This window comes from Solanum dulcamara, chromosome 4 (genome assembly GCF_947179165.1).
Source record: "Solanum dulcamara chromosome 4, daSolDulc1.2, whole genome shotgun sequence".
Lineage (NCBI taxonomy): Eukaryota > Viridiplantae > Streptophyta > Magnoliopsida > Solanales > Solanaceae > Solanum > Solanum dulcamara.
In genome coordinates, this window is record NC_077240.1 from 76067307 (window position 1) to 76086340 (window position 19034).

Here is a 19034-nt window from a genome sequence, read left to right on the forward strand (position 1 = left end):
TAAGGGTCTTGGTGATGCTATAATTGAAGGAAATACAGCATCAAGTCAGGATAAAGCAAAGGCTATGATTTTCCTTCGTCATCATCTAGATGAAAGCCTAAAAATGGAATACTTGACAGTGAAAGATCCACTTGAATTGTGAAAAGACTTAAAAGGGAGGTATGACCACCTCAGGGCAACGGTATTGCCAAGGGCTCGTTATGAGTGGATGCACTTACGATTTCAAGATTTTAAAACCGTAATTGAGTATAATTCTGCTGTATTTAGAATAACTTCCCAATTAAAATTATGTGGGGAAAATATAAATGATGAGGACATGTTAGAAAAGACACTAACTACTTTTCATGCCTCTAATGTAATATTACAGCAGCAATACCGTGAAAAGGGTTTTAAAAAATACTCTGAATTGATATCATGTCTTCTGGTGGCTGAACAACATAATGCCCTTTTAATGAAAAATCATGAAGCCCGTCCCACTGGAACTGCTCCGTTACCGGAGGCAAATATGGTAAAAGCACATGGCCAGTCTGAAAGAAGACATAATAAATATCAAGGTCACAATAATGTGCGTGGGTGTGGCAATGGCAGAGGACGATATAATAATCGTCGTGGTGGTGGTCAACATAAAAGGGAGAACAATATCAGTTCTCAAAATGGCCCTTCAAAAAGTAACTGTCATCGTTGTGGCATGAAAGGCCACTGGAAAAATGAATGTCGGACGCCTGAGCATTTTGTAAGACTTTATCAAAATTCTTTTAAAAGAAAGGCAAATAGAGGTGGTGCCTCTTCTTCTAATGCTCGGATAGAGTCACACTTGGCGTTCGAAAATAATGTTGAGGCAAGGCCTTTAAATAATGATAATATTGAAACAAATCTGGCCTTAAGGGATGATGATTTTAATGACCTCAATGATATTACTCATTTGGAGGTTGAAGATTTTTTTAAGGATCTTAATTGATATTTAATTTCATGTTTTTCAATATGTTATCATGTACTTTGAATTATTGTGTTTTTACGTTTATGTATTTGAAGAAAAAAAAATAATAATCAAGGTCACATTTTTATGATAATTGTATATTGTTTATTAAATTGTGCTATTTTACAATATTGTAATTAATTACTATTAGTGTGCTATTATTTAATCTTAATATCATATTTTTACTAAAAAATAATATTCGCCTTATTTAATGTCATTATACTAACTGTTTATTCTTGTTAATGTTTTAGACATTAATAATATATAATGATTGTATTATTTTTGTCAATAAACAAATTATCTATACATGATGAATAATATTATATTAATGTTTTATAATATATTTGTTTTTAATACTTGTGTATAATATTTATTTAAGGTTAATAAGAATATAATTTCATAAACTAAATTATTGTAACATTCATCATAATTGAATCATATAATTTTTTAAATTCTAAATTACCATAATTTAACTTTAAAAAAAGGGCCTTATGTTTTTCTAGCAAAATTGTTACTTATTTTATTTCTTACAATGCATTTTTATTTTATGAAGATAAATAAATTTATCAGTCTTCAATTGGATTCAAGATGAATAATGGAGATATGTGCATTTTGGATAGTGCCACAACTCATACAATATTAAAAGAAAAGAAATATTTTTGTCATTTGATTATGAAAAAGGCCTATGTCAATATAATATCTGGTAGTACAAAATTAATTGAAGGCTTTGGAAAAGCAGTCTTATTACTACCTGGAGGAACGATATTGGTAATTGATAATGCATTATATTGTAGTAAGTCTCAAAGAAACTTGTTAAGTTTCAAGGTTATTCGCCAAAATGGCTATCATATTGAGACTGCAAATGAAGGAAAGGTTGAATACCTTTATATTACTACAATAAATATGGAGAAGAAAATTGTGCACGAAAAATTACCTGCACTTTCTTCTGGGTTGTACCATATAAATATTGGTACTGTTGAATCACATGCCATTGTAAACAAAAGGTTTACTGATTCTAATGATTTTATCATTTGGCATGACCGGTTGGGCCATCCCGGTTATAATATGATGCGCAGAATTATTGAGAATTCACATGGACACACTTTGAAGAATCAGAAAATTCTTCAATCTAAGGAATTCTCTTGTGTTGCTTGTTCCCAAAGAAAACTGATTATCAAACCATCAGCAACTAAGGTTGGGATTGAATCCCCTGCGTTTCTGGAACGTATACAGGGTGATATATGTGGGCCAATTCACCCTTCATGTGGACCATTTAAATATTATATGGTCTTGATAGATGCATCTACAAGATGGTCACATGTGTGCTTATTATCAACTTGCAACATGGCTTTTGCGAGATTGTTAGCTCAAATTATAAGGTTAAGAGCACAATTTCCAGATTATGCAATAAAGACAATTCGTCTTGATAATGCTGGTGAATTCACATCTCAATCATTTAATGATTATTGTATGTCGATTGGAATAAAAGTTGAACATCCGATCGCTCATGTACATACACAAAATGGTCTAGCGGAATCATTGATTAAACGCCTCCAATGGATAGCTAGACCATTGCTAATGAGGACAAAACTTCCTATTTCAATATGGGGGCATGCTATTTTGCATGCAGCAGCACTTGTGCGCGTAAGGCCAACAAATTATCATGAATTTTCCCCATTACAGTTAGCGTTTGGAAGGGAGCCAAATATATCCCATCTTAGAATATTTGGGTGTGCGGTATATGTCCCAATTGCTCCACCGCATCGCACAAAGATGGGTCCCCAAAGAAGGTTGGGAATATATGTTGGGTATGAATCTCCTTCTATTATAAAGTATCTGGAACCTATGACTGGAGATTTATTTACGGCAAGATTCGCTGATTGTCATTTTGATGAATCAGTATGCCCAACATTAGGGGGAGAACATAAGCAGATGAAAAATGAGATAGATTGGAATTCATTGTCACTATCTCATTTAGATCCTCGAACAAATCAATGTGATCAAGAAGTTCAAAAGATGATTTATTTGCAGAATATTGCAAATCAACTGCCGGATGCATTTACTAACCTTCCACGGGTTACTAAATCGCATATCCCAGCTGCTAATGCTCAAGTTCGAGTTGATGTCCCGGTAGGACAACTTGTTCAGGTAAATGAGTCTAGACCACGCTTAAAACATGGAAGACCATTTGGTTCCAAAGATAAAAATCCTCGGAAAAGGAAAGGAATAAATGATCAAGAAGATCATAATTTGGAGGCGAGTGCTCAAGAAGAGCCCAGAGACACAACAAATGGTGATACCACCGAGGAGGTCCAAGTACCTGAAAATAATGAGAATGAAGAAATCTCAATAAGTTATGTCTCGACAGGAAAATGGTGGAACCGAAATAATATTGTGGTCGATAATATTTTTGCTTATAATGTTGCCATTGAAATAATGCAACAAGATAAGGATCTTGAACCAAAATCTGTCGATGAATGCAGACAGAGAAATGATTGGCCAAGATGGAAGGATGCAATTCAAGCAGAGTTAACTTCACTTGAAAAACGTGAAGTTTTCGGATCAATAGTTCGAACACCTGAAGGTGTCAAGCCAGTAGGGCACACATGGGTTTTTGTGCGTAAACGAAATGAAAAGGGTGAAGTCGTAAGATATAAAGCACGACTTGTAGCCCAAGGTTTTTCTCAAAGACCTGCCATTGACTATATGGAAATATATTCCCCTGTGGTGGATGCAATTACTTTCAGGTATCTAATGAATTTGGCAGTTCATGAAAAGCTTGAAATGCAGTTAATGGACGTGGTCACTGCTTATTTATATGGCTCATTAGACCACGACATTTTTATGAAAATTCCCGAAGGGTTCAAAGTGCCTGAAGCATACAAGGATTCTCGAGAAAATTGCTCAATAAAACTTCAAAAATCCTTGTACGGGTTGAAACAATCAGGGCGAATGTGGTACAATCGTCTTAGCGAATATTTGCTAAAAGAAGGATATAAAAATGATCCAATTTGCCCTTGTGTCTTTATGAGAAGGTCTGGATCTGAATTTGTCATAATAGCAGTATATGTTGATGATTTAAATATTATTGAAACTCCAGAAGAACTTTCAAAGGCAGTAAAATGCCTGAAAAAGGAGTTTGAAATGAAAGACCTTGGAAAGACAAAATTTTGTCTTGGTCTACAAATTGAACATTTTACAAATGGGATATTTGTCCATCAGTCAACATATACTGAAAATATTTTAAAAAGATTTTATATGGATAAAGCACACCCATTGAGTACTCCAATGGTTGTGAGATCTCTTGATATTAATACAGATCTGTTTCGGCCTTATGAAAATGATGAAGAACTTATTGGTGCTGAAATACCATACCTTAGTGCAATTGGTGCATTAATGTATCTTGCCAACAATTCTAGACCAGATATAGCTTTCTTAGTAAACTTGTTAGCAAGATTTAGTTCTTCACCAACACGCAGACACTGGAATGGAATTAAGCATATATTCAGATACCTTCGAGGTACCATTGATATGGGATTGTTTTACTCAAATGATTCCATGTCACAATTGATCGGTTATGCAGATGCGGGGTATTTATCTGATCCCCATAAAGGTCGATCGCAAATAGGCTATTTATTTACATGTGGTGGTACAGCTATATCATGGCGTTCAACAAAGCAAACTATGGTTGCCACTTCCTCAAATCATGCAGAGATAATAGCCATTCATGAAGCAAGTCGAGAATGTATTTGGTTAAGATCAATAACTGAACACATTCAAGAAACATGTGGTCTTTCTTTGACAAAAGACGCTCCAACAATATTGTATGAAGACAATGCTGCATTTATAGCTCAACTGAAGGGAGGATACATCAAAGGAGACAGAACAAAACATATTTCACCAAAATTCTTTTTCACTCATGATCTTCAAAAGAAGGGTGAAATAGATGTCCAACAAATTCGTTCAAGTGACAATTTGGCGGATATGTTCACCAAAGCATTGCCAACTTCAACCTTTGAGAAAATGAGATACAAAATTGGAATGCGTCGTCTTCGAGATATTAAGTGATATTTTCATCAGGGGGAACAAAATACGCGCTGTACTCTTTTTTCCTTAGTCAAGGTTTTGTCCCACTGGGTTTTCCTGATAAGGTTTTTAATGAGGCAGCACTCAAGGCGTATTGTCAGATATGTGTACTCTTTTTCCTTCATTAGGCTTTTTCCCACTGGGTTTTTCCTAATAAGGTTTTAACGAGGCACATTTCTCGTGGACATCCAAGGGGGAGTATTATTAACCAAGTAAAATGGTTGTCCACTTAAAATGGTGGATAATCCATTTACTTTTTAAGTGGGTAAAATGCCCACTAATATTTTCCTCCACTTGTAAATATGGCTATAAATATAGCCTTAAACTTCAATGTAAAAACACACAAAACATATAAAAGAAGAGAATTACTATTACTCTCTCTATATTACTACTCTCTCTATTAATACTTTCTATATTATTCTCTTGTTCTTCTTCCTTTATAAGATTGTCAAGTTAGTTAATTTATAACACAATCTAAATATTCAAGTCTTCAGAAATTCTCTTAAAGTTCACATTGGGTTCCTCTTCTTCATCAAGAACCCTAAAGCTTGCAAGTCAAAAAAATTCAAGAAACAAGAGAAGCCTTCCATCCAAGGTTTTTCCAAGTTCCTCAACTCTAAGATCTCCATAAAAGAGTTTCTTTTCTCAAGATTAAGTACCAAAATTCCATGATCAAAGATCTTCTCCAAGAAAGCTAGTGTTCTTTCTCAAGCTCAAGAAAAAACAAGTCTCCACCAAAGTTTTCAATCTAATAGCTTCATAATCAGGTATGTAAGAGTATCCTTTCACTCTCGTTCCTAAAGTATATTAATTCAAGGATTTTATGAAACTATGCATAGAAAAATTAGGATTTTCACATGAACTAATATTTAAAATGTTTTAGTCTTTAAAATCTCATTGTAGTGATTTAGCATTATTTCTCTGGTCATTTAAATCTTTATGGTTATCTAGTATGAAAATTTGCATGATATGGTCTTCAACCTCAATATAGGTTATGTTAGATATGACTTTGAGTTTAATCTCATATATGCTTCAAATAAATGGATATTCTTTGTATTTGGAGCAATAATATTTATGTATGTTATTTTGGGAGGACTATTTAGCACTGGGAGGATACAGGTTTAGAAAATCCAAATCTCATAACTACATGCCATCTTAGGATTTGAGTATACCGCTTTGTTGGACAACTCCATATAGCCTCTGGCAAGGTATATGGAGCTCTTCCAACTGGGATTATAAGTTAGACATCATGAGCCCACATGATGTATGTCGGTTATAAGAAACTTTCTGGTATTATGCATTTTTTATGATATGCTCTTCACTTATTATGGTCATTTTAAGTATGCTATTTTATGTATATGTTTTATGCAAGATCACTGAAATAGATTCATCTCTATTTATGCTTTTGAAAAAAGATTTTGAATGGTATTTAGACATTAACTCCAACTGTTTTCTCTTCAAGTTCTCTCATTATGTATATGATTTTTGAAGACCTTATTTCACTGTACTCGTTATGCTATTTTTAGGATTATGCTAGTGTCCCTTATTTACTCAGTACATTTCACGTACTAATGCATACTTTTCTCTGCACTGCATCCTTTTATAATGTAGATTCTGACGTCTATTTTTAAAACTCGTGACTAGTAGGGTGCAACGAGTCCAATCAGTAGATGGTGAGTCGAAGGCAAATCCATTTAGCGTTCATAGTCTATATTATTTCTTACCAGTTATTTAGTGTAGCTTGGGGATTTGTCTCGCCTGCTTGTCAGTATTAGTAGAGGCTTTACAGACAATCAGTCAATAATTGTATTTAGTTTTCAAATAAATATATATTTCAATCACATTAATTTTTTTAGTATTTGTTTATGCTATACGAGTTCATCCTATCTATTCGCTTCCGCATTTTCTTTCAGTTTGAGTTGTATGTTTCATGCCAGGCCAAAGATTGGCTTGGGGAGGGTTAGCTTGGGGCCACTTGTGATTTCAAGTACCGTGTTACGTCTCTAGGGTGTAGACTCGGAACGTGACACTAATACCTTACAAATGTATAAATATTGAGTTTGAAACATGGATAGTCACTCAATTTAGGGTAATTGACTTCTATAGTTACTTAATTTTATTTTGTCTTTTGAAAGTCAGCCAAATTTGTTAGCTTCTATATATGATAATTATTCCTTGAAATATAATTTTCGGTACCTATTAATGACGTAATAGCTGTAAATTTTTATAAAAAAGTATTTAAAATTAATATTTAATTATCGAGTTCTCAATAATTTTTTTATTATATTTTCTTGTTCTTTAATTTATTTCTATTTTTTTATTACTCGAATTGTAAGGTATTATCTTGAAAATATGAATATTCTAGATATATTATGGGATTAGTCAAATCCCCCCCCCCCCCCTCTCTATTCTCTATTAATTGAATTAATAAGATATTATTTTAAATATACTATTTTTATATGTTATCGGGGTATATTCAAATACTTAAATTTATATTTTTATTTAATTGATTGATATCATCTTATTTTATAGTAGCAATTTTCTTAAACTTGATTTGATAACTTTTGAAAGATTTTAAAGACATAAAAAATTTGATTAACTCTTAAAATTTTATCTGTGCCACATAAATTGGGACATAAAGAGTAATATATACAATAACAAAAACCCAGTGAAATTCCATAACGTGGGGTCTGGGGAGGGTAAAGTGTACGCAGACCTTACTCCTACCAAGGTAGGACGACTGTTTTCGAGAGATCCTCGGCTCAAAAGAAGCATAAAAAGAGGTCAGATACTGCTAAGAAGTACAAGAAGTTCAAAGCGTTATGTGAAAGCAAATAACGAAAGCGACACAGATAAAATAGAGTAATCAAAGTACAGAGAGTAGTATATAATAACAGAAATTAAAGCACAAGAAATTATAGTGCGCTAGTGCGCCTACTAATAAGGAATAAAGAGTAATATATATTATTTAAAAATAATATAAAAAAATATTATAAATCATAATAATTTAAAATTTAAAATATTTAAAAATCGTATAAAAATTTGAATAAATCTCCAAATTCTAATGATATCACATAAATTATGACCAAACGAGTAACATATATTGGATCGTAGTGACACAGGTAGTGTGTCTAGTATACATATATATTATATACAGAAAAGCTCAAATATACCCCTTCAACTATTTTTGAGATTAAATATATCAACGTTGTTACCAAAAAAGACTATAAATACTCATTCACTTAACGGTTGTCCGTTAAAGCGGACGTTGGCAGTGCCACATGGAAAAAAATATTCACATAGACGGCCACGTCAGCCTCTCTACCTCTTTCTCTTTAATTCAGGGGTATTTTTGACCCTTTTTTATAATTTTATTTTTTTTCTAAATTTTCTACACCACCACATACCCCTCGCCCCTCCACAACCCCATCCACTTTTTTTTAATTATTAATTATTATTTTTTAAAATTTTCTATAATACCACATACCCCTAACAAACCCCTTCCCCCCCTCCCTCCCCGATTTTTTTTTAAAAAAGTTTTTAATTTTTTTTCTGAATTTTCTATACCACCACATACCCAACCCTCACCCCCAAAAAAATTCTTAAAAAAAGTTTTTTAAGTTGTTTTTTTGGATTTTTACACCACTAACCCCATGACCTCCCCCCCCCGCATCATTTCTTCCAAAATTTTAAATCTTTAACCACTCAAACTTTTAATTTTTATAATATTTTTTTATAAAAGGTAAATTAAATATGAAGTAGATTGAATTTTTATTTTATTTTTTACCCCACAACCCCTTCTTCCACGATCGATACTCCCAACCCTCCAAAAAAAATATTGAGAAGTTTTTATTTTTGATTCTTTATACCCACTTTCTGGAAAAAAAATATAAAATTTTTAAAAATATGTTTTTTGGAGGAGAGTTCAGCGTAGGGGGGTGGGGGAGGAGGGAAAGTATGTGGTGTTGTACAAAATTTAAAAAAATAACAATTAATAATTAAAAAAAGTGGAGGAGGGTTATGAAGGGAGGGAGTATGTGGTGGTGTAGGAAATTTATAAAAAAAAAAAGATCAACAATATCTCAAACTAAAGAGGAAGAGGGAGAGAGGCTGACGTGGTCGTCCATGTGGCTATTTTTTTTTTCTTATGATATTGTCATGTCAGCTTTAATGGTCAACCGTTAAGTGAAAGAATATTTATGGTCTCTTTTAATAACGACAAGGTATATTTAATCTAAAAAATAATTAAATGATATATTTAAGTTATTTCTAATAGTTTGAGAGTAGTTTAAACATTTTTCGTAATATATTATAATTATAAAAGACAAGTATCTTCTTCCATAGGCAATCTCCCAAGTAATATATATACAGCAAGCCCCAATTGGGAGGATTTCTAGGGTTTTCTCCGCAAGTTCAGCAATCATCGTAAAATCAGCTACTAAATTCGGTACAAAATAATGTCTCAGAACGGGAAATTAATGCCGAATTTGGACCAAAACAGTACAAAGCTCCTTAACTTAACGGTTCTTCAGAGAATCGATCCATTTGTTGAAGAAATATTGATTACTGCTGCTCATGTTACTTTATACGAATTCAATATCGATAATAGCCAATGGGTATTCATTTTCTTTTTTAAAAAATTGAATCTTTATTTGTTATTTTTTTTTGTGGGGCAAGTGTGAGATTTTAGCAAAACCTTTTCGTTTTTGAAGTTGAGAAAATGATAAAATTTATTGTATTTGAACTGACAACTAGTTTGGGATTGAGTGTAGTTTATTGATTAACTTGTATTTGAGTATTCTTATTTGAGTACTGATATTGTTTTGATCTTTTTCTGTAGAGTCGAAAGGATGTGGAAGGATCCTTGTTTGTTGTCAAGAGGTAAGCAATTGTTTTTTTTGTTTTTTTATGAACATGGTGTTCGGGCCTGCTTTGATCGGAAGGTAGTTAGAGGCCCGTTTGGATTGCTTATAAGCTGTTGCTTTTTTTTTTTAGTGTTTGACTGACAACTTAAATTCATTTTGTGCTTAAAATAAATCTCAATAAATAATTGAGTTTATTTGGATGAACTTATTTTAAGCAGTTTATAAGTTGAAAACTGTTTATAAGTCAAAAAAAAAGTCAATCCAAATAGGCTATTAGTATGAAATTTCTTGGGCACTTACCCGCATGCACCTGAACTAATTTTATGGGATATGGGGTACCTCCCTAGCAATAGGTAACAATAGATTCTAGGTAACTTTGTCCACCAAGGTTAGGACTTAGGACATATGTGAAGAAATCAACTTGTGTTTTTATTGTTTGTGCATGAATTTGAATGTGAGACCTCATGGTTTTCAACTGACCTCATTGACCACTAGGCCACAACCTTGGGTGCATAAGCATTTGGGTTTCTGGATTTGCTTCAGCAATAGATAACAATAGGTACTAGGTAACTCTGTCCATCAAAGCTAGGACAGATGGAAGAAATCACCTTGTATTTTTTTATTTGTCTCTATTGGAATTTAAACCTGAGAGATTTTTAACCCACCTCATTGACCGCTAGGCCACAACCTTGGGTGCATAAGCATTTGGGTTTCTAGACTTGCTTTTTCTTTTTAGGCATTTCTTTCTCTGACCCATTCCAGGGTTTGATGTATTTCTAGTTTTTTTGTGTGTGGAAAGGTTTTAGATATAATATGGTCAAAACTTGTATGTCACAGTGTTAAGTGTGAATTTTGAAGAAGCTGCATTTTGGAGTAGTAAATTTGCTTAATAGTCAAATTATTTACTAATAATGGAATTAAGCTGAGCACACTAGAGCAAAATTATTATACAGGATTACTACAGCCGACCTCATCTAGTCTTAGATTAGAATTAAGTTGATCAATTGATTGAAAGTTTTTAGATTTAATGCATTATTCTTCTTCCTCAGTTGACTTGAATGTTATGGCTATATGGGATATTTATTATTTCTTTGGCGGGTGTTACAGGAGTGCTCAACCTCGGTTTCAGTTCATAGTTATGAACCGCAGAAATACAGGTTAGTTATCTGTTTTCTGTCCAAAATGTTTCTGCTTGGATTGTATCCTTCCAGAACTTTTGCAAGGTTCTTTGATGTTGATCAATCTCAAGGGGATGTAAGTTACTTTGGAGAATCCTGAAGTAGTTAACCCGACACTCAATTCATGTCAAGAGATAGTAATGAAGTAGTCTCATTTGTAGGAGAACACTGGAATGGCAATTGATGACATTATATCTTTTAGAGTCAATGGGACTTAGTTAAGAACAAACCACAATGGAAGCAGATAATCTACATTGGTGATAGCAATTAGTTAGGATTAAGACTTAATTGATGTTGTAACACTTAACTTTAGGAATGGTGTTTGGTAGGAGACCTTTTTGGTTAGGAGCTTGTATATTCATGTTGATATAAGCTAAGTTGTTCGGACTCTTCACTTTTGGTGCCGCACCCGCGTCAACATGACGGGGGTGTGGGATCCTTACCCGATCTGGTCAACAGGTTTCGAGTACTTTGACCAAATTCGAGGGAGAAATTTTGAACAAATTCAATGATTTTTGTGCGCAAAACAAAAACTAAGGTGAAATTGAAGAAAATGGAATACCTTGTATATATAAATTTCTATTGTCACTCCCTTTCCTTTTATCTCTTTTCAGGATTCTCCTCTTGATCAAGATTTTCTCCTCAAGTTTTCCACATAATATCTCATAATTTAGGCTTTATAACTTTATTTTTAGTTATTTGAATTATTTTTAGCCGAATCACCGCACCCGTATCGATACATGGATCCGTATCCCCGAATTTTAAAATTTAGATCATAGAGGATCCACCCTCTAGATCCGCACCCTAGTCCGAGCAACTTAGGGTATAAGTATAATATTTGAAAATGTTCTAGATTTAGGAAGTTCCTAGTAGTGGAATGAAATAGGCCATGTTGACGTGAATTTCATGTTGCTCATAAGTTGGTACAAAAAGTTGAAATTTTGCTTTCTATGAGCATGTATCTTTAGTTCTCTCATGTTAAAGATATGATTTTATTCGTACAAGCAGATAATTTGGTGGAGGATCTTTTGGGCGATTTTGAGTTTGAGCTCCAACTCCCATATTTATTATATCGAAATTCTTCCCAAGAAGTAAATGGAATATGGTTCTATAATTCACGTGAATGTGAAGAAGTTGCTAATCTCTTTAACAGGTGACCTTTTGAATCTCTTTTTCCCTCCATAAATCATTTTTTCCCCATCTCCCACATCCCCACCTCCCTTCTTCTTTTCTGTATGTGGGTGTGTTTAGACATTTTGAGACATTTTTTCATATTTCAAATTAACTTAATTGTTCAATCTTCAAGAATAATTTTAGAATATTCTTCCATTTTTACCCTTCATTTGAATTTCCTATCTGATGTGTTCAAGAAACTTTAATTAATGTATAATCATTCTAAAGAGTAATTTGACAATAATTAATAAGGATAAAAATGAAAAACAATGTCTAATTAATGTCTTAATATTCTTTTCTTAAAGGGTGTGAAACACCCCAACAATTCAATTATTTTGAAATGGAAGGAGTATTAGATTTGCATAATGTGGAACATTGAGGACTCAAATGCCTACGCAATCATTCTTTTGGAGTATGTCCTTGTAATCTAATTGATCCATGATTATGGAAGTAGAATTTGCTAGTTCTGCTACCTATAGATTGGATTCCTCTAGAACCTGTCTATTACATCTATAATTGTTGTAGTTAATAGCCCAATGATTAGCAGAATGGTATGTTTGGCTTAGTCATTGTTTTAATTAGGTGAATGATTAGATGGCATTCCGACTTAAACTTGCAGCTTTGTTTTCATTGCATCTTTCCTGATCAGTAAAGAGATAAGCTGTTTTACTTTGGCTTGGGGTTGTTCTCCGTTTTATTTCCAAAACACCTGAACTGTTTTACTCTGGCTTGGAGGTTTCTTCTTTTACCTTCCAGAACACCTCCAACTCCTCTCTTTCCATATTACCCACTATATACAAGCTGAAATGGTTTGGTAGATCTTCATCTCATCTTTTCAAATAAGTTTCTCATAGAGCTATTGAGAAGTTGAGTGTATATTTTTTATGACTTGAAACTTTAAGGCAAAGGCATCTATCAGAAAGGGGGGAAAGGGGTAGAGATTCAAGCTTACATCGATGCAAAACAACTTCTTCACTGCTTCCCTCTTATCTATTTATCACTGTAATGAGAAGGGAACAGATCAGACAAGTACCCTTTTTGGTTGTTCTGTGCACTGATTACCATGCCAATCTTCTCTTGCCTTTTCTTGTTAACATTATCTCATTATGCCTGATAATCTGTTTTGATATTTACTTGTGATCAGGATACTGAGTGCTTATTCCAAGGTGCCTACCAAGTTCAAATTACCATCCAGCCTGAGGTATTTCAGTGCATATTTGTTAAGATCAGAATATATTTATTGAAAAAAATGATAGATTCTCTTCGAGTGTTAAAAGCATTTTATTTCTAAACAGTTCGACGTTGATCTATTCCTTGATTTATGTCTCAGATATAGCAATTTAACTTTGCACTTAAAAAGTTTTTGGTCTTCCCTCTGTTTGCTAAACTCTTGAACTGCAATATGACTGAGAGAAAGCATAATAAATTTCAATCGATGTCATCCTAAAGAACCCGTTCAATGAGATACTGTTTGAATTTTCAGGGGTCGAACAGTTGAGTGACAAAGACTGTTAACAATAATTGTAGATGCTCATAGATATAGTTAAAATCTAAGTTCACCGAATGATTTTGACAGCAGAACTGTGAAATAAGAAAGTTAATCAGAGTGTCCTGAGAGGAGCAGGATAATGTTGGTATCTGCGGTGGAAGTATGCTTTTAGTGAAATGTGAGTAGTGTTGAATGTGCCTTTGAATTGTTGGGTCTTGTATACAGTTTGAATAGGTTGGTCCTAGTCCTACCATGTGTCCTTTCTATAGCCAACTTGCTCATAAAAATTAGCTATATCCATGGTGATAGTGACTACGAAAAGCTAATGAGACATTATTTTGTGAGAAGTGAAAGCTTTTAGTTGCACGCAAGCTACAAGATCATTGGAGAGGTGAATAGTTTGGTGGGTTGGTTTGGCTTTTTAACCATTTGCTCAAAATAATCTGTGACTGAAGGCAAATTGCAATCAGTTGGATTCTGAGAGGAACTTGGGTTTTATGTAATTTTGATACAGTGAATTTGAAGAGCTGGAAGCAGTTCCAAGCATGTCAGTAATGGATGGTCCCTTGGAGCCATCATCTACTACATCAAATACTGCAGATGTCCCAGATGATCGTTCCTTTGTGAATTTCTTCAGTGTATGCCCTTTCTTCCCTAAAACTTGCTCTTTTTTTCTCCACGTAATATGGCTGTTATGCAGCGTTTATCTTGCATAAAATAATGTCTTCTCAATGTGTCAGTTCCCTTGGAAGATTTAAATACTTTTTATCATTAGCCTTTGCTTTGGGATCATTTGTTAGCATTCCTGCAAAAATTTTAGTGACTGTATGAGATGTATACAATATGTTAATTAACCATATGGTTATTGTTAAGAACTTTAAGTGACATTCCAAACATTAAGAAATCCATCTATCAAGGGAGACCAACTGAGATTCCCTGTTATTTCTCCTAAAGAAGTAATACTGACTCATTTGATGCATTATTCCACCCTTCTATATTGGGATCATGTATTTGGTGTTTTAAGTGGACATACTTCTGGACTAGTACCATGTTAGAGATGAAAATTTTGTTTGTATATGTTCTTGTTGCATACATTGTTAACTTGACTGAAGTTCTAGCATTTCGTTTTGCAGAATGCTATGAGAATCGGGAGTGTTCCAAATGCTGCAGTTCAGGGACAGCCGTATGACTCATCTGCAGTAGTCCTACCTCCTCCCCGTCCTCCTGCTGTACCTCTCTCTTCAGCACCTGCACTGTCTCCATCTTCTCCTCTTTCTACATCTTCCACTTTGATGCCTACTGTTGATGCTCCTGAACCTGATACCAGTGCTAGGTCTTCAAATCTTGTGAAGCCATCATCATTCTTTGGTCCTCCTCCTTCCTCTTCTCCACTTATACCTCCTGTTTCTTCATCTGTGCCTACTGCTCCTCCACTTCATTCCCCTGGGAATCTACAACACCGTTACGGAGCTCCTTTGCTTCAGCCATTTCCTCCTCCCAATCCGCCTCCATCTCTCACTCCTACTTCTGCTCCTAGCCCAAACAACGGACTTGTTATTAACAGAGACAAAGTGCATGAGGCACTTGTGATGCTTGTTCAAGTAAGTGTTCCTGAATTGGGTGGTTACTTTGTTATGTGAACTTTTTGATGGCTCAAAAGTTTTAGAAATCTGCAATTGACTAACATTTGTTCTGATAACGAAAATATATATTCAAAGCAAAGGGGTCTGCTGTGGGGGCGTTTATTTAGTAAAAGAAAAAAAACTTCCAGCAGCTTCTTCCACTGTACTGGAGTTGTTGAAGAAGTCCCACATCGGTCAATTATGGGATGCGTGGTCTCTTTATATGCCTTGAGCAATCCTCACTTCTTGAGCTAGCTTTTGGGGTTGACTTAAGGCCAAGATCCATTTCTTTACTTGGTATCAAAGTAGGATGCATCCCAATTCACGTTCACGATGTTGGGCCTCCGTATTAAAATTGTCCACACTCTAGATGTCCAAGCCTAACATGAGGGGGGGGGGGGTGTTGAAGAAGTCCCACATCGGTCTATAATGGGATGGGTGGTCCCTTTATATGGCTTGGAAATCCACATTAGAACGTTACTAAGAGTACTCAAGTAAGAAGTAAAACGAAAAAAAAGAAAAAGAAGAGATGAGTATGCAAACAATTGCTTTTTGAGACTCTCTGTTGGAAGTTGGAACTGGTTTTTGGTTGCTTCTCTTATTCCTATGGGATCTGACTTCTTATCTGTCACATAGTCTGGATGCCTTTCCATCTGGGAACATAAGGATGTTTGTAGTTTTGAAGCACCTTAGTTTCTCAAGGACCAAATGTTTTATCTGAAGGGCAATCTATCAAAAGTCCAAAATAAATTGAACTGTTCTTCCCACAAATCCTTGGATGAAATGTCTAAAAGTTCCTGAACCCCTAAATCTCTTCCCTAACCATTTTGGCACTCGTCAATATCCGCCTATTTCCAACTCCCTTCAGCTCCTCTTAATTGTTTGCAATCTGTCGCCATTTCTTCTCTTTTCCATGTTGACCTTCCCATTCCTTAAGAGAGTTCTCCACTCGAAATTCTCTTCCTTGTCTATGAACTGAGCTATTATTGTATTAGCTTGAGGTTACTGAAGAAACTCATAAACTTTTAATTCCGGACGTGCCTTTATTGGCCAAGGTCACATTGAGGAGGTAATTTACAAGAATGGCCTTAGAGGTGGTTGGTCTTGAAATTTTGACCCTGCTTGTACCATGGACAAAACTTCAACTTTTGACTTTTGATCTTAATGATTTGCCCATGGGGCAAGCAGGGATCAAAGATTAAGACCTCCCATTTTCAAAGCCGTTGGATGTAATTTCCTGATATTGGGCATTTTGTAGTACTGCAAATTAGTTATGGAGTCCGCAAATAGTTGGGAATAAGATATTTTAAGGTACAAGTTAATAAGCTCGCTCACTATTCATTGGCTTTTAGTTTTGTTGGTGTAGCTAGTTGATTAAGCTAGGCTGTTTTTGGATACTCACATCTTGAGATTTTCACCTATTTAGTGCTTATTTTTCTCTATTAGGACCCATGATTTGATATAAATTATCTACTATACATCTGATTTTTGTCTCTATTTCTATAACAGGATGACCAATTTATTGACATGGTATACCGCGCTATTTTGAATGCTCACCATACATGATAAATAGAGGAACCATTCCGCTTCACTTGATGACATTAAGCAGGGTTACTAGCAGAAAGATGGCATCAAGTTTATCGCTATTGGATTCCTTCTGTTTATAGTGTCTTTGAGACCCACCTTGTATATAGTATTATGCTCTTAGTTTTACTAGTTTAGATTTGATGTTTTACCTTATATTTTGTGGATTTTACTTGTCTGGAACTCCAATGCTTCATTTAGCCAAGTTCCATCTATGTGTTTTTTGTTCGCTAAACAATAAACAATCATGTGAAAGCTGTATTTGCATTTTCAGCTTTGGTCTCTGCAAGAGTTAGTGTTATGATCAGATGAATTGAAAGAAGTATCTGGATTCGCGCCCGGAAGTCCTACTATCTTAAATTACATTTCCAATGGCTCATGAACTCGTACACTTTCGTTTCGATGTCCCATCTTAATTTTTTCAAAGTACACATCTACCTCTTTTGTCACATTCGCCTCCCAACTTCAAGCTGCTATTACGTAACCAGAAGGCAAGCGAATCTATCAAACATTTGTTTGATAAAATAGTCAAATATCCCTCCTAGTTAATGTTGTTTTAAGAGATGTGTAAACAAAAACACAAGTATTTTGAGATGGAGGGAGTAAGGCTCTTATCACAGAATACTTGGGGGTCATTTGATTAGGAACAAGTTATTTCGGGATAAGTTGTTCCACCATGTATATGGGATAACTTATCACATCATCATGGTATAAATATTTGGTGGATAAATAATCTAAGGACTACCTAATACCTCCAATCAAATGCACGACGAATGAAATAACTTGCATTTTATTTCGGAATTGTTATGCCTTATCTCTCATACCAAACGACTCCTTAGACTATAGCTTCAATTCCCGCCTCTTAATTAATGGATAAATGGCAACCACCATCACCCCAACACTTATACTCCCTCCGTTTCAACTTATTTGTCTTACTTTCCTTTTTAATCAGTTTAAAAAAGAATGCATTTTTTTCTTTTTTGGCAACTTTCTAATTTTAACTATTCAAGATATATTTAAGACCATAAGATTAAATAACATTTTGATACATTCAACTTTTTTTGATTTAAAATCATATAATTTAAAAGTCTTCTTTATTTTTTTGAACTCTATATAAAATCAAAACCAGAAAAATAACTTAAAAGAAAGGGAGTATATGATTGCGTGCCAACACGCGTACAGGAAACAAAACGCAATAACTTGCAAAACATGACTGTTTGTTAGACGAGTGTACACTCAATGCCAATTAGTCATGAGTGTGCTCTCTTTGACATTCAAGTAATGGATCCTTGTACATAGCGGCGGATCCAAATTTTCACTAAGGAGGTTCGAGTAGTGTTTATGATTTGAGCTTGAAACCTCAAGGTGAATTTTGAAACTCTTCAACTATTATGAGATAATGTATAGAGATGTGTTTCGGCGAAGCTCCAACGATTCTTTGACAAAGCAATGGTGGTCGATGTGGATGAGAAGACAAATTCCTATATTTTTTTTGGTATTTCAGGGAGGCCGGGCATGTTTGCAAAAATACTATAGTTATGTTTTAATGAAATAATATTAGAGAGAAGTACTAAAAAAACTCCCGAACTTTACTCAAATTATTATTTTTCGTCTTCAAACTATTGACAAGCGTAAAAACACCCATCTAATTGACTATCTAAACTTAAATACACATTCAATCTGTCACATGACATAGCAAATAATCTCAAACTCTTAAGAGCATTTTTATCTTTAAATTCTATTACACATTATTATTTTATATTTATTCAGTATAAAGTAATACATAAATGAAATAATGGGTAAATTTGCACATAACTTGATCCATATATCCTTTCCCATTTAATACCTCCACAATCAAGGCTCCATTAGTTACACACCCATTAGTTCCTCTTAAGTGACTAACCAAATACTATATTTTATGCAAGATTTCGATCCTAATAGCTTTTGGAGTCCTTTGATTGGCGGACAAAGTTATCCCAAAATTATATTGGTATGGGTATACTAGTTCACCTGTTTAATTTGAAAGCAAGACAATCACTACAAATAATCTACTTTTGTAAG

At 34.3% G+C, this 19034-nt stretch overlaps 1 protein-coding gene across 1 annotated transcript; it reads left to right on the plus strand.

Annotated features, from left to right (window-relative positions):
• Positions 1–9398: 9398 nt before the first annotated feature.
• Positions 9399–17317, plus strand: LOC129887623 (mRNA-decapping enzyme-like protein). Its single transcript, XM_055962790.1, has 8 exons — positions 9399–9678; positions 9903–9943; positions 11035–11084; positions 12114–12258; positions 13423–13479; positions 14282–14405; positions 14901–15368; positions 16899–17317. The coding sequence occupies exons 1-8, from the start codon at positions 9520–9522 to the stop codon at positions 16953–16955; spliced, it is 1101 nt and encodes a 366-aa protein (XP_055818765.1). The 5' UTR covers positions 9399–9519; the 3' UTR covers positions 16956–17317.
• Positions 17318–19034: the final 1717 nt, after the last annotated feature.

What these genes read in the sequence shown, in the direction of transcription:
- LOC129887623 (XM_055962790.1), top strand. Translation starts at nt 9,520, where the DNA reads ATGTCTCAGAACGGGAAATTAATGCCGAATTTGGACCAAAACAGTACA. An exon ending in TATGAACCGCAGAAATACAG is followed by an intron (nt 11,085 to 12,113) that starts GTTAGTTATCTG and finishes TCGTACAAGCAG; the next exon opens with ATAATTTGGTGGAGGATCTT. An exon ending in CACTTGTGATGCTTGTTCAA is followed by an intron (nt 15,369 to 16,898) that starts GTAAGTGTTCCT and finishes TTTCTATAACAG; the next exon opens with GATGACCAATTTATTGACAT.